At 44.8% G+C, this 13,433-nt stretch overlaps 1 protein-coding gene across 9 annotated transcripts in view; it reads right to left on the bottom strand.

Annotated features, from left to right (window-relative positions):
• The window catches only part of KIF13A (kinesin family member 13A), a 115,252-nt gene extending 102,498 nt beyond the window's left edge, over positions 1 to 12,754 (bottom strand). For 3 of the 9 annotated variants that reach the window (XM_082753276.1, XM_082753274.1, XM_082753275.1), the window contains exons 1-2: positions 12,391 to 12,750; positions 12,147 to 12,237 (exon numbers count right to left, since the gene is read on the bottom strand). In XM_082753276.1, the coding sequence (XP_082609402.1) occupies positions 12,147 to 12,237; positions 12,391 to 12,445 (146 nt within the window). In that variant the 5' untranslated portion in view covers positions 12,446 to 12,750. Of the gene's footprint in view, positions 1 to 12,146; positions 12,238 to 12,390 lie in introns of all 9 variants that reach the window. The other 6 variants (XM_082753273.1, XM_082753272.1, XM_082753280.1 and 3 more) reach the window with 4 other exon arrangements.
• Positions 12,755 to 13,433: the final 679 nt, after the last annotated feature.

Raw genomic sequence — 13,433 nt, 5'->3', positions numbered from 1 at the left:
TCACAGAGCAGACAGGGAAAAAAAATGTTCTTTCCTGTCCAGTGCTGTTGCAGGTACTACCAATACCCCTGCTTTAAACCTAGCATTCAGCAAAATCGGTAAGGTCAATAAGCACATTTAATTTAAACTGGGAACTTCCACCCTGCTTTATTGCAAAGTACACCAACTACTTTATTTTTAATCTTTAATGAAGTACTTTTAGTTCTCCTTAAAACGTGGATACACCCCTTCCTAGTCCCCCCGAGTCCCATCTGCGCCGCGATCTGCAGTCGGCTCTCCGACTCCTGTTACACACCCAACGGGAAAGCCCAGCTAACAGAGGGCACACCCCAAGGCCAAACCAACGCTGCAGCTGGTCAGCTCTGCACAGCCAGTCCATGGACTCCAAGTTTTAAAATTGGCCATCACCACCAATCTCCTTACCTGAGCATGTGCTCCTTCTGCAAAACATGCTAGTAAAAGGGTAGCAGAGGCCCCCAGCCACCTGCGGGTGTCCAGGGCTGAGGCCGTGCAGGAGGAGGTGAGACCCTGCCAAGCTCCCCAGCTGGAGTCCCACCATGCTGAGATTAAAGGAGAATGAGGAGTCGTATTAAGGAAGAAGATTCAGAATAAGTAGGTCGGTTTGAAATACTGTGTACCCTTTCATAGGGCTTCCCACAAGTTTCTCTACTCTGATAAGCACTCCTTCCCTGAGTGATCTGAGAAGGCAAGTACTACCAGGGTCAGCAGTTTGGGGTTAGTTAAACTGGGATGAGAAAGGGAAGACGCAAAGTAGGGATGCAGCAGAACTGCAAACGTATTTCAGGTTTGGCAAATGCAGAATTAAATTCAAAATTGTTCAAATGAAAGTTATCGCATCAATTTTCGAGCACAGCTTTCCTACTTTGAACATCAACACTAATAAAGGCAGCAGCAGCACTCAATTATCAGCAATTTTCAATGTAATAAGGACACAGCTGCCTCCTTTTTGCTTAAATAGCTGTTCTACTTCAGAAAGGGGTGGAAGTTCTGGTGTCTGGCTAGTAACTCCAGACCAGTTCAATTCATTTTGATCTACGCCTGCAAACTGAGACATGAAAGTAAAGGAGCAGGACACGAAAGATACGCTACAGGAGAAGCTGCAGCTAAGGCCAGCATCCCACTTCAAAGGCCCTTAGATTAACAGCACTGAGGCAAAAAAAATGATCTGCCTCGTATGGAAAAACAGTTGAGGGAAGAGGAAAAAAAAAAAAGGTAGTAAAAGTATTTTTAAAGGAATCAAGGACTTGCCCCTTTAGCCCTTTAAGAGCAAAACAAAGCACACAGTGTCCTTTTCTTTCTCCATTTATCAGAAAAGTTCTGTAGCAAATCTGCAACACACCATTTTGGATATGAAAAAGAACAATAATTATAAAAAATACTTCAAGTGCATAGCTTTCCACTACTATTTGGAAAAAAAAAAAGTTTCCTAGTCTAATCAAACACTCCCCTTGAGCTTACTCAACTCCGACACTGCTCATTTTCCCACATAACAACAGCATGTTATCACTAACGTTGCTATTTTCTTTCGTTTATACACGCTGCTGACAAAGTACTCCTCCCTCAAAACTCAGCTCTGCAATTCCATATCCTAAAATCTCACTACAAGCCTACAAAGAGATAGTATTTACTTTTTTTTTTTTTGATCACTACAAAGGCAGACAGGCAAGAGGTCACTTATGTGAGTACCTTTTTCTGAACCACAACAGAGATTCAGCTACCTTCAAAAAAGTGCAGGAATTTCAAATTCCACTTTTAGGACTGTGAGGGAGTTGCTCTGCAACACCCTTCTTTACAACAGATGACAGATTAAGATTGAGCTAGCTTGGAGAGATTTTACAAAACTCATTTTAAACACATTGGTCATGCGAGTGCCAGAACGTTTCCAAAGCATATTTGAGTGTCTTGCACATGAGCCACGAATTTCTGCCTTATTGAGTAAATTCTCAAATAGCAATCAATAGCACGGGTCAGAGCACGCAGCAGAAGAAACACAGCTCGGAAGACACGTGAGAACCACACAGCATTAAGGGCATTCAGCCAGCAAATCTGCATTTCTGGAGCTGGATCTGCATGTCTGCGTTTAAACTAGCACAGAGTTGCAAGATGTCACTCTGTAATGATCAGCTGATACCGAAATTTCAAATAAAGTAACACCGCGTCCCTTGAGGCATGTGCAAAGCTTCTCTCTGTGAGCACAGAAGGCAGTAAGGAGAGATTACACTAAGGGCACAAAGCTTGCATACCTTCACTGTTTCTGAAAAAGGCTGCCCTCCCTCCCAGAGCCACATTCGCATCTGCAAAGCAAACTCCAAAAGCTATTTTAGAGGATGCAGCCTACCCTAAAGAATGGCTAGACAAAAGAGGAGGGATTAGACTGATGTCTGTCTAGGCTCAGCACTCATCTTCTCTGCCCCGCTGAGCATTTTAAAACAGAGCTGGCACAGGCTAACCTCAAACTTTTACCACAGGGGAGTCGGGCATTCCCTTCCTTCAATACGCTGCTTCTGACAATAAAAAGCAATCAAGACATGGGGCTGGGATGCTGAGAGGAACACAATATCTACTGAATTTATTAAAAAAAAAAAGTAATCAATGTAAGGTCTCCTTCAATGGAGTGGTAAGACAACACTCAAGTGCTACATCCTCAAAGACACTTTAGCTATCTTAGCTGGGCACGAGCATTTACTTCATAGCCAGTTTCTGCAGATTCTCAGACATGATGGTCATTTAATAAACAGTAAATAAAAAAAACTGTTAAAATTCATGTTACAACTACACACTGAAAATTAGGAATACAACACAAACTTCACTACGACGTGATAAACACCTCACTAAAAAGACAAAGGACGTGGAAGCTCCTGACAAGCTCCGAACATGGTAAGCTCTGTCCTGTGTTCAATGGCCTGTTTACAAGATCTGACCTTCCTTTTTGTTTGCGACTTGGATCTCAACCAGAACACACATGAATAACATAGCATTTCCTCACAGAATGCCAGTTTCTCGTACATACTTTCAGCAGGATGGGAGAAAGCTCACAGGCTACTTTTGTTTTGGCCTGGCTTCCCCCCCAATACGTACTTTGTGGAGTTTGTAATATTGTTAGGCACCCAGTTCTGTACCTCTCACCTGCCTTTCGTTATCCTTCCAGTCCTGCTCCCCAGCTATCCTTTCCCTCTATCCTGCCGTGTCAGCAGCCAGTTGGTTCAGGAGCCATCTTTTGCACTTCCTAATGTTTCAGCTTCCCTGCAGATACTGAAGCAGCATTTCTCAAGGACACTCCAACCAAGAATACAGGTACAACTGAGGCTTACTTACACCAGAAGAACGTCAACTATCCAAAACTTTCTCCTTTTTAAATTTAACAGGCACTACAGAAAAGGCCAGATAGTTTTCTAGACAGTTTGTTCCAGAACTGCATGTCCACCATGGTCGGGGTAAGAAGCTCTGAAATGGATGTGATGATGACCCACAATATGCTTCTGGCAAAGCTTCCAGAAGCACTTCTTTATACCAATACAGTGCAAAATATGAGAGATCACAAACGATTTCTGCTCTTTTACTCTATTATATAACTACAAAGTAACCAAACTCAACTACCATTTGCTGAGCATTCAGAGGATATGTGAGTAATATATTAAGCTCTTCAACTGCACGCACCAAATACAGGCACCTTTCTTTATTTTACCAAAGGACCAATTTCTGTTTCGGCCTGATTTCATTAGATGAAGTTATGTGAAAACATCTACCAGGTCTAAAGGAAATTCAGGAACATCTCGAAATAGGGAATGACGACATGGCATGACAGAAAGAAACAAAAACTGTATCAAAATGCTCAGGACTTGCATCATTCAGGGAGGGAACACTACTGAACCAACACAAGTCTGGAGCACTGCAAGCTTACATCACACTGCATACGTAAAGACTCACATCAACAGATACTGACAGAAACTTTCCAAAGCAGACCAGGATGCTTCTCATTCACGGCCATAAAGTGGCTTCGCCAGCAGAAAACTTCCACCAGTTCCACTGCAACGCTCTGCTGGCTTATCTTCAGGAAAAGTTCAACTACTGTAAAACAAGCCTTGGCTTTGGAATCACAAAGCCAAAGTGAATTTGAAGTAAAAATTCAACAAAATAAGAACTAGGAAGTATTAAAAACCACACGGCAAACGGTGCTGATCACTGTACAAATCCATTCGTTTTGCAGATGAAACCTTCCCTTGCATCACACCCAGTCCTTTACCCTTCAATTCTGAAGGAATCAAATTTGTGAAAGGCTTTTTCAGCTACCCTGCACATGATTTGATTTTAATCAGTCAGACAAAAAGTGGAAACCACATGGGAAACAGGATCAAGTATTGCAGTTTCTTATCAAAGATCTGCTGTTCCTTGTCATCATAGAAGAAATATTAAGCAAAACAGACGGCTCTACATACTTATACTTCATACTACAAAAACTATTCCAGTGGCTGAAGAGACAGACGCAGAATTTTGAAGCTCTATGCTAGAAGAAAATTTAATCTCATTGGAGGCTTCTGAACTCTGCTTATTTAGGATTGATGTTTGTGTATAAAAAGGGATGGCAAAACAATAAACTAGAACTACACGTTCAATAAACAGGATATCATGTACACTTTTTATCGCTTCATCTGCAAGTCTAAAATGTTCTCTAGAACAGCAAATTTGAAGAGAAAATATTTAAATGCTGACAGTTTCAGCAATCTGTTTTTAATGTAAAGCACATTACTCGGACAACAGCATACGTCTTATAAAGCTGACAATTAACAAGGCATCCTGGTAGTTTTTAACATATTGAACGCTATCTTCATAAACACACGCAGAGATAAGCGTGCCATTCCAGCCACAGCAGCTGCTTTGATTCATGTTTTTGAGATGCTTACAATTCTTGGAATACACATACACTGCAAAAAGAAGATGCGGTGACGCCACAAATCTCAGGAGAACCAGCAGCAGCCTGCTAGCTCTGCTGCTCCTAAACATGACCAGGCAGCAGCACGGGCTCGGTGGGAGCTAGCTCGCAGAACAGAGACCACAAGTATCTTCCCTGTTGCTTGTGAACAAAAAGCCTCTGCTGTATCTTCAGCGTCATCGTTAACTGTGAAGCTTACCAGAAGCATATAGAAATATTTCAGACACCTTTCCGCTGCTGGGCTGATACACCTCAAAACAGGTACAGTGCAATTAATAAACGCCAAAATATATTCAGGGCTTAACATTAGTTGAGGTACAAGTCTTCGTCCTGAGCTGTAACACTCAAATATCAAATAAGTGACTGCAGGACAATAAAATCATTAGTGACTAGGGGCTAATGACATACGATACCCCTATAGTGATCGATGTGAAACGAGAGTACATTTAGGTTACCTCCTAGAGGAAATGTTACACCTCACAAGTCGCTAACTTAACATCTGAGGAAGATGCAGCTGTATTTGGTAGGCACGTACATGCCTCAGGATGTCTCTGCTTAGGATATAACAACACACCAAACAGAGGTTGAGGCTGATGACTAGGAATTTATTAGTTCAGGAAATGGCTATGAATTTCATTAGACTGATGACCGAGGGCTGCTTTTTCTTAAAAAGATAGTTGGCTTTTAATCTAAAATAAAACCGTAACTGTAGAAGCTATTTAGCACTAACCAGCACAACAAGGCATTCATTCACTTTTCTCCAAAACAGTAAATGAAATGAAGGGACACCCTCCCATTAAATTAAAAACAGCTTATCTAACTCTTACTGTTCACCAGTACAGATAATCCTGGGCTTATGTCACTGATTTGTGACCCCTGTCAGCAATGCATTTTTCAAACTGAAAATTTACTGTATGAAGGTCGATCTGCCTGTTGTGTACTTCCTAGGCTCCTCCCTCAGCTCCCAGACACTGTCCAACACACTCCACAGAAGGGTCATGAAGATATTACACAAGAAGCTCAAGCTCCAGCAAACATCCAGCTCTGATGCCCAACTTCCTATCAACATAGCCACATACTGCTGGAACAAGCTCATATGCCTTCAGCTGCCTCTTGTAAAAAGAGACACAGCAGCATTACTTCCAGGCAACAGCACGACTGTTTTAGTTAACACGGTGCTTCAGGTCTCAAGTTAATTTGCTGCCGAGTCCTGCGGTGCAAATCATTGCTCGGTAGGGGCCTTTTCTTTGCAGGCTGCACTTACTGAGCACGTACAATTCACCGTCTCCAGCCGGCACTCTGACACTTCCGCAGCGCCCGCTCCGCGCTCTGCAGTTGTTCACAGGCAGCCTTACAAAACACGAGGAATTAAGCAATTGGAGAACTTATTCAGTTAGGCAACAAAATCTGCCCAGCGCTGTTGCGGCAGCTGGCATTTCACTAGAGTCGGCAGTAATTGTTTCCATGAATAGACTCGCACCATGGCCAGCCCAGGCCAAATAAGCAGAGCCACCCCAGGACTTTCCCACCACTGCATGCAGCCCTTCCGTGCGAGGGACATGGCAATGCAGTCGGGCAGCTGCCCCTCCTGCTACTCAGCTTGCCCCCAGCTTCGGAGAAATGAAGGACTTCAAACACGGTAATGTCCCAGAACCACAGCAGCGACGAGTACTTTTTGTCAGTTTAAGGATTTAGCTCTAATCTTATTACTCCAAGTATCGCCACGACGGCTCCCTCGATGACAGATGCCCGCCGGTGCCTGCTGCACTGCCGGCCTGAGACAAGGAAGGAATTCACTTCATCACCAAAAACGTGTGCAGAGATTTGCAGCCCAGTGCCCTGCAGCACATAGCCCTGCACGGAACGCATGCTTGTGCACGCTACTAGATGCACAGGGCAAAGGTAATCTTGTAGAGACAGTCTTCTTCCTTTGAAAACAATTTATACCAAGGGTGGGCAAAGGAGGTGAGAATAAAACCTGTCCTTCAGTCCCAATCTCCCCAAAGAAAAGGGAAAACAAATCCATTTGAAAAGAGCAGCTTTTTTTGTTTTGTTTTGTTTTTTTAAAATTCATAACTTCCATAAACAACACCACATACTGCTAGCAGCGTACCCACAGCCTCAACAGCATCCAGTGGCAGTTTCCCCTAGCTACGCCTTTTCAAGACCAAAGCACAAGGTCCCGACAGCTGCCTGGATTTTATGAACGTGGCAAGATAACAGGCCTTCCATTTACCCATGGCTCAGGCAACCTGAGAAAGAACCTAGAGCCACGCCACAAATTCATAATCCCAAATACATAGAAAATCCAAAATACAGGAATTTGAAACCAAGCGTTAGAGTAGCAGTTTCATGGAACCGCATCTCGTATCCCACCTGAGGCATGGGTGAGCTGCAGCAATGCAAAAACCGTTCTGAAATGACATTTGCCAGCCATACATTTTATCACTCCAACACACCTCTTCGACAAAGATCCCAAGTTAACAATTCACATCCTGAACACTGCTGTCAAACAGGAAGCTAACCAAAGAGGTCAAAGTCAGATTGCTTTTACAATTTCCCCTAGACCAAGATAAAGGTTGCTGCCTGCTCTTGTTTCACCAGTAAGCTCAGGTGAAAATTCAGAGTAGATGCAGCAAGGACACGATCTTCTTGATCATGCCTTCAGATACAGAAATAATTAGCAGTCGTCCTGTTTCAGCTTCCCACAGTTCCAGTTTGAAACAGGGACCATTACCAGAAGCGCACATCCTCTCCCTGCAACCGCGCTCCTGTCTCACCTCTGATGCTCTTTGAAGCAACATCTCAAAAAATAAACAAATGCATCCCAGTGACCACAAAAAGGGCCATCTATTAAAGACCATTGAAAACACTGTTTTCCCCAAGGTGGGGAGGAGGCAACAGCTGCTTTTTGGAAACAAGAATTTTAGGACACGCTAACTAGGAATAAAATCTGATTTTATACCTAGTTAGCATATCCTAAATAATCCAATCATTATCTTTGGAAGCATCACAACCTACAAGAACTGGATAGGCCCCATACACATACCTTCTCCCAGCTATTGTTTTTTATTAAAGTGCTTAAACCTACTGGGAAAAAATTATATATATATATATTTATTTTCTGCCACTCTGAGTAATTTGAAGATACAAGAGCTTTAACTAAGTATAATTTGGCATTGGGGCTATTTGTCTGTTATGTAAGTAATGATGGCAGAAGATTGAGCAAGCAAGTCCTAAAATAGGTTTAAAAAGCAAATATAAGTCAGACAAAATAAAAAAAAAGATACTTTCTGGGGAAAGTGGTAAGTTTAAGTTCAGCTCCACAGTCTGATGATTTCTTTCTGATTTTTTGACCCAAGATCTTTAATAAGGCAAAGTTTGCAGAAGGCTACTGTGCTTTAACGTAATAAATTGCCCAACAGATGCCTTCTGTTTAGTCAAAACTACAGTTGAAACAGTATTGCAGTCCTACTGTCTCTGTAGTTCATTATTTCTGTCAATACAGATCTTTTGTTTACTAACAACGGAAAGATCACGCCATGAACTGTAGCCAGGGAAGCAAAATAAACTTTTCAGATCCTACACGTTTAAAAAGTGTAGCTGAAAGGCAAGGTTGGATAGAGGAAAGCCTGTTTCAACAGTCAGAAGCACAGGTAGCACCTGGCAAAACCTGATTTGTTCTCCTAAAAGGATAGCAACTCTAACGTCAAGAGAAACCTTTGACAGACTTAGAGAGGGGCGTGATACTTCCATCGTAAATAATAATTACTCAGATATTTTGAAAGACTGTCTGTAAGCTCATGCTCTCATTATTTCATAGTTGCAATTTAATGCTGTACCTTAATGCCAGCCAGATACAAACATTTATAGCACGACAGTAAGACATACAGGAATGTCTTCTTTCCGAAATAGCTATTCCAACAACTCCTGAAGAGTGTACTTTGATAAAGGAAATTCAGATTCCCAGGTGACAACAAGAAAAATTAAATAAGAAATCACAGGGATCCCGGAAACAAGACATTATTTCTTTCTGGAAAGAAAGAGAAATCCATACCAATTTCGGGGAAAAAAACGTATGGAAGACCAAGAAGGTAACTAAAACAACACAGAAACACCCTTAGGCAGACATAAATGAAACTAATGCTACTAGTAACACTAAAACAAGGGCTATAGGCATGAAGTGCAACAAGTCAACCTAGAAAATCTTCGCCAGCACCAAAAATATACCTGACACCAGCTAATGAAAACTGGTTCTTGCTGAACTGTCTGCTCTTCCCACAGTCAGGAAAGACTTTCCTGTCTTTCAGACTCAGCTTGTTAGGTTTTACCATGTTTTGTTTTTTGGTTCTTTGTTAGTTTAGAAACCTAAAACTGTTTGCCTGTAGGGAATGAAAGGCCTGCTGTTTATAAAAAGATAAAACATTTAATAACAATTACCATTTTGTAGCTGTGTTTGTGAAGGTAGCCATGCTGTGTGGTCTAGTTGTTAGAAGAATTGAGAACCCAGATCTAACTTCCACAACACTGATACAAACTAATACAAAAGTGGAAGCTGAACAAGCACTGTCTTGGATTTTAGGTATTTTTTGCCACTTGTAAAACTGTCATAACTTGTCTGTCTAAAATCCTTCAGAAGTATCTGTAATAAAATGTAGAGATCTATTAACAGGATGCATCTGAAATTAGATCTAATTTTAAAACTCCTTACAGGATAGGAAAAAACAGTAAAATTTGATCTTCCTAAACTTAACGTTTGCTTTTGGATGAACAGCACTTTGATAATTATTACAGATTATCTCATTTTACTTCAGAAAATTCCGTCAATACATCGAAAATTACAACTAAGAACACAAAGCAAATAAAGAGCATGGTCCTGAACTCCCCTCTCCAGCCCTCCTTCCCCCCCCCCCCCCCCCCCCCCCAACAACTACAGTTTCTCTGCTTCAGCTCAATCAAGAAAAGCAGCCCTGGAAACCAAATTTGCTTTAGAAGGCTACTTATTCTCATTCCAAAGCACAGCACAAACTTGTACTTTCATTCCTCCGGAAAAAAAGGAAATCTCCATATAAAAAGAAAAATGTAAAAGAGTCTAAACAGAATATTAAAATAATGCAATATAGCACAGAAAGACCAGTTAATCAGCCAACAAGGGAAGTAATTTTTGCAATGACACGGTTGCTCTGAAAGAAAAAATCCAGTTGAGCTATATAAAAACAAGCTACACAAAGAAAACCAAAAATCCATTTGACATCTCTAACCCTGCCAAGGCACCAGTCCAAGTACAAGCAGCAACTACTCAGCAATTCAGAGCCAGTCTATATAGACGTTTTATTTGGGTACACACAGAAGAGGAATAGAATTCATTCTTCATCATGAGAATTAAACTCTATCTTGACGGGAAAAAAATAAAGCAGAAATCAACAGTTTAACACTGAAAAAAAAAAAAAAAAAAAGGAACTTCAGAAGGCAGTAGATGGCCTTTAGCCATCTCAACAGTCTCCACACAATCTCTGCCATTTAGAAGGTACCCGAACCATATTTTTGCATCAGCGTGAGTTACTTCCGATCAGCATTTCCAATCCCCTCACGTCACGCAGTTGCTTCCCTCTAGCACACAAGTTAAACATTCACCAGCCAGCCAAGTCCCACCCTCGCAGGGGGCTGGCTGCAAGCAGGGCAGCTATCACCTGCCAGCACTGCTATCAATAACGAGGTTGCACACAAGCGTTACAACTCACCCACAGGGCTCTTGGCACACCATCAGAAGCCAATTCAAACTAGGTAAGAGAGTTTATAAATATATATATATATTTTTTTTTACAGGTATTCAAGCCAGACAAACGCAAAACTCAATCTCTCAGAGGAGTCCCTGCATTGTCTCCCTGAATCCCCACAGCCAACACGCACAACGTTGCACTTTCTACCTGTCAAACCCACTCACTTTAAAGAGTTGATATTATTCTTAGTACAGCAGTGTTGTGATGGACACCATATAAGCAGCTCAATAAACGTTAGAAAAAGCATACTTCCTAAAATAGTCTCAAGAAAAATAAGATTTCCATTTTTCAGATGGATGCTAAGACGCACAGAGGCAGCACGACTTGCAGATCGCGCAAAGTCTATGAAAGGGACTGGAAACAAGCACAGATCTTCCAAGACCCAGGCCAACACATTAGCCAGAACAATGATTTTGAAGACAACACAGGTTGAATTTAAGTTAAATTGGCACGATTACCGCTGTATTCCAGTATTTGGATTAACGTGAGAGGGCCTTTGCATCTTGGACATTAAAGAACACAAGAGGTGTAGACCTTTCCTGCTGGAAAACTGTAAAAGCCAAGACACTGCCTTTGAAAAAAAATACCAACATATCCTCACGCTAATTTTCATAGCTATAACAACCTCACAGATACTTTTAATAAAACCTTAAGTAGCAAGAAATCGTTCAGATGAAAATCTCTATAATCATGCAAATGAATTCACAGTCCTTGGCATTAAAAATATTTCACAGATCGACCGAGCTGAGCTGTCAACAGGTAATCAGAGAGATAAGCAAACAACGTAACTACTCCCCTCGTGCCTCCCCGTCTTTCCCCACACTCCCTCAAAGGAAAGAAATCTTTTCCTGTTCTGATCTATTTTTACAGCCCAGTGCCTTGGTATTTTGGACTATTTCCAAGGGTATTCTTTAGCGGGGCATCACAACCAGACGCCAGATTCCCAAATTATTGCAGCGTATTCCCAGCCTATTCCACACGACGGCAACCGAATTAATAAAGGAGCGGGTAACCACCAAACGCAAGCATTTCCAAACCCAGCAAACAAAAAAAGAAAAAAAAAACACAACAAAAAACACCATGGCTAGGACAACGTCTGAATTCAGCTTCGTGTTTCCACAAAGGTTACGCTCCGGGGAAATTCCTGGGAGCAGCAGCGTGCGGGGCCGGTGTCCATCCATCCATCCATCCATCCTCACCCAAGCGATGGGTTTTTTAAGCGGTGGGCTCGCTTTTTGAGCATTCACCCAAGAATGGGTTCGCAGGCTGAGCGTGACCACCTCCAGCTCCCCTCAGGACACGAAGCCGAGGTCCTGGGGAGCCCCCTGCCCCTCACAGACCCCTGTAGGGGGGTCGGGGGGGGGTCGGAGGGTGTGTGTGTGTGTGTGTGTACAGGTTGTGTCCCTGCTCCTCACCTCTCTCCCTGCTTGGCGTTGGAGGGCGGCGGGTGCAGCACCGTCTGGTTGCCCTCCATCTCCACGATGCACTTGGTGTTCAGCTCCAGCTCTGCAAGGAGGAGAGGAGGCGGTGAGGGGGGGGGGGGGACGCCCCCCAACACCCCCCCCACACACACATAGGGTCGTTAAGGGGCCGGGGGGGGGTCTGAGGCGCTTCCTCAGCCCCCTGCCCGCAGAGGGGCGGCGGGGAGGAGCCGGTTACCTCTCCTGTTCATGGGCCGGACCCTGACGGCGACCTTCACCTTGGTGTCCGACATGGCTGCCCCGGGGGGCGGCGGGCGGCCCCCGCCTCAGCGGCACCTCGCAGCCGGGCAGCGCCGCGCACAGCCACCCCGCGCAGCGCCAGCGTCCATGCCGGGGGAGGGAGGAGGAGGAGGAGAAGGAGGAGGAGGAGGAGGAGGAGGGAGGGAGGGAGGAAGGAGGGAGGAGGAGGCGCAGCCCCACAGCAGCCTCCCCGCTCAGCCGCGGCCGGCGCCGGCCCTCAGCGCGCCCCCCGCCGCCATTTTCCGCCCGCAGCGGCCCCGCCGCCGGGCAGCCGCGGAAACACCCGAGCGGTTTCGGCACCCGGGGGGGGGGGGGGGGGGGGTGGCGGAAACACCCGAACGGCTTCGGCACTGAGGGGGGGGGGTGGCGGAAACAGCCGAGTGGCTTCGGGACCGGGGAGGGAGGGGGAGGAGAGGGAGGAGGGGGTTGGATGCCCCCCTTGCCTCGGGCAGGCGCGCAGTGAGCATGCGCGATGGGGGCCGCGCCTTGCAGTGGCGCTAAAGGGCGGGGAGGGGGCGCTGTGGCGCAGGGCGCGCATGCGCGGTGCGGGAGGGGGAAGGCGGGCGGTGCGCCCTGCCCTCAGCTTGCCCGCCGTTAACGGGCGGCAGGCGGCCGTTAAACGGTCGCTGGGAGAAGGGGGGGGGGGGTTCTGTCGTGCTCTTGTTTTGTTTTAACGGTGTGTGTTCTTCAAGGGTGTGCTCGCTCCGCAGAAAAAAGACGAAGGGGCCCCAAAATGGGGGAGTGGGCAGCAAAAGAGTGAAAAAATGGGGAAAAATAGGGTTTTGAGGGCAACAGAAGGGCTGTGAGGGAGCCCGGGCAGTGCCCAGAGCCCGGTGTGGGGTGCAGAGCAGGGGGCAGGCAGGGAGGTGTGAAGGTTTGTGCTGTTACCACAAAGGAGCCTGGGCATCAAGTTACGTGGAGTTTGGGAAGGGTCACGAGGAGAAATCCACAAACTGCCCAGAACAAAGTACTGACCTCTGG

This window comes from Aythya marila, assembly GCF_965140915.1.
Source record: "Aythya marila genome assembly, chromosome: 2".
Classification (NCBI taxonomy): Eukaryota; Metazoa; Chordata; class Aves; order Anseriformes; family Anatidae; genus Aythya; species Aythya marila.
This window is presented reverse-complemented; position numbering and strand designations above follow the sequence as displayed.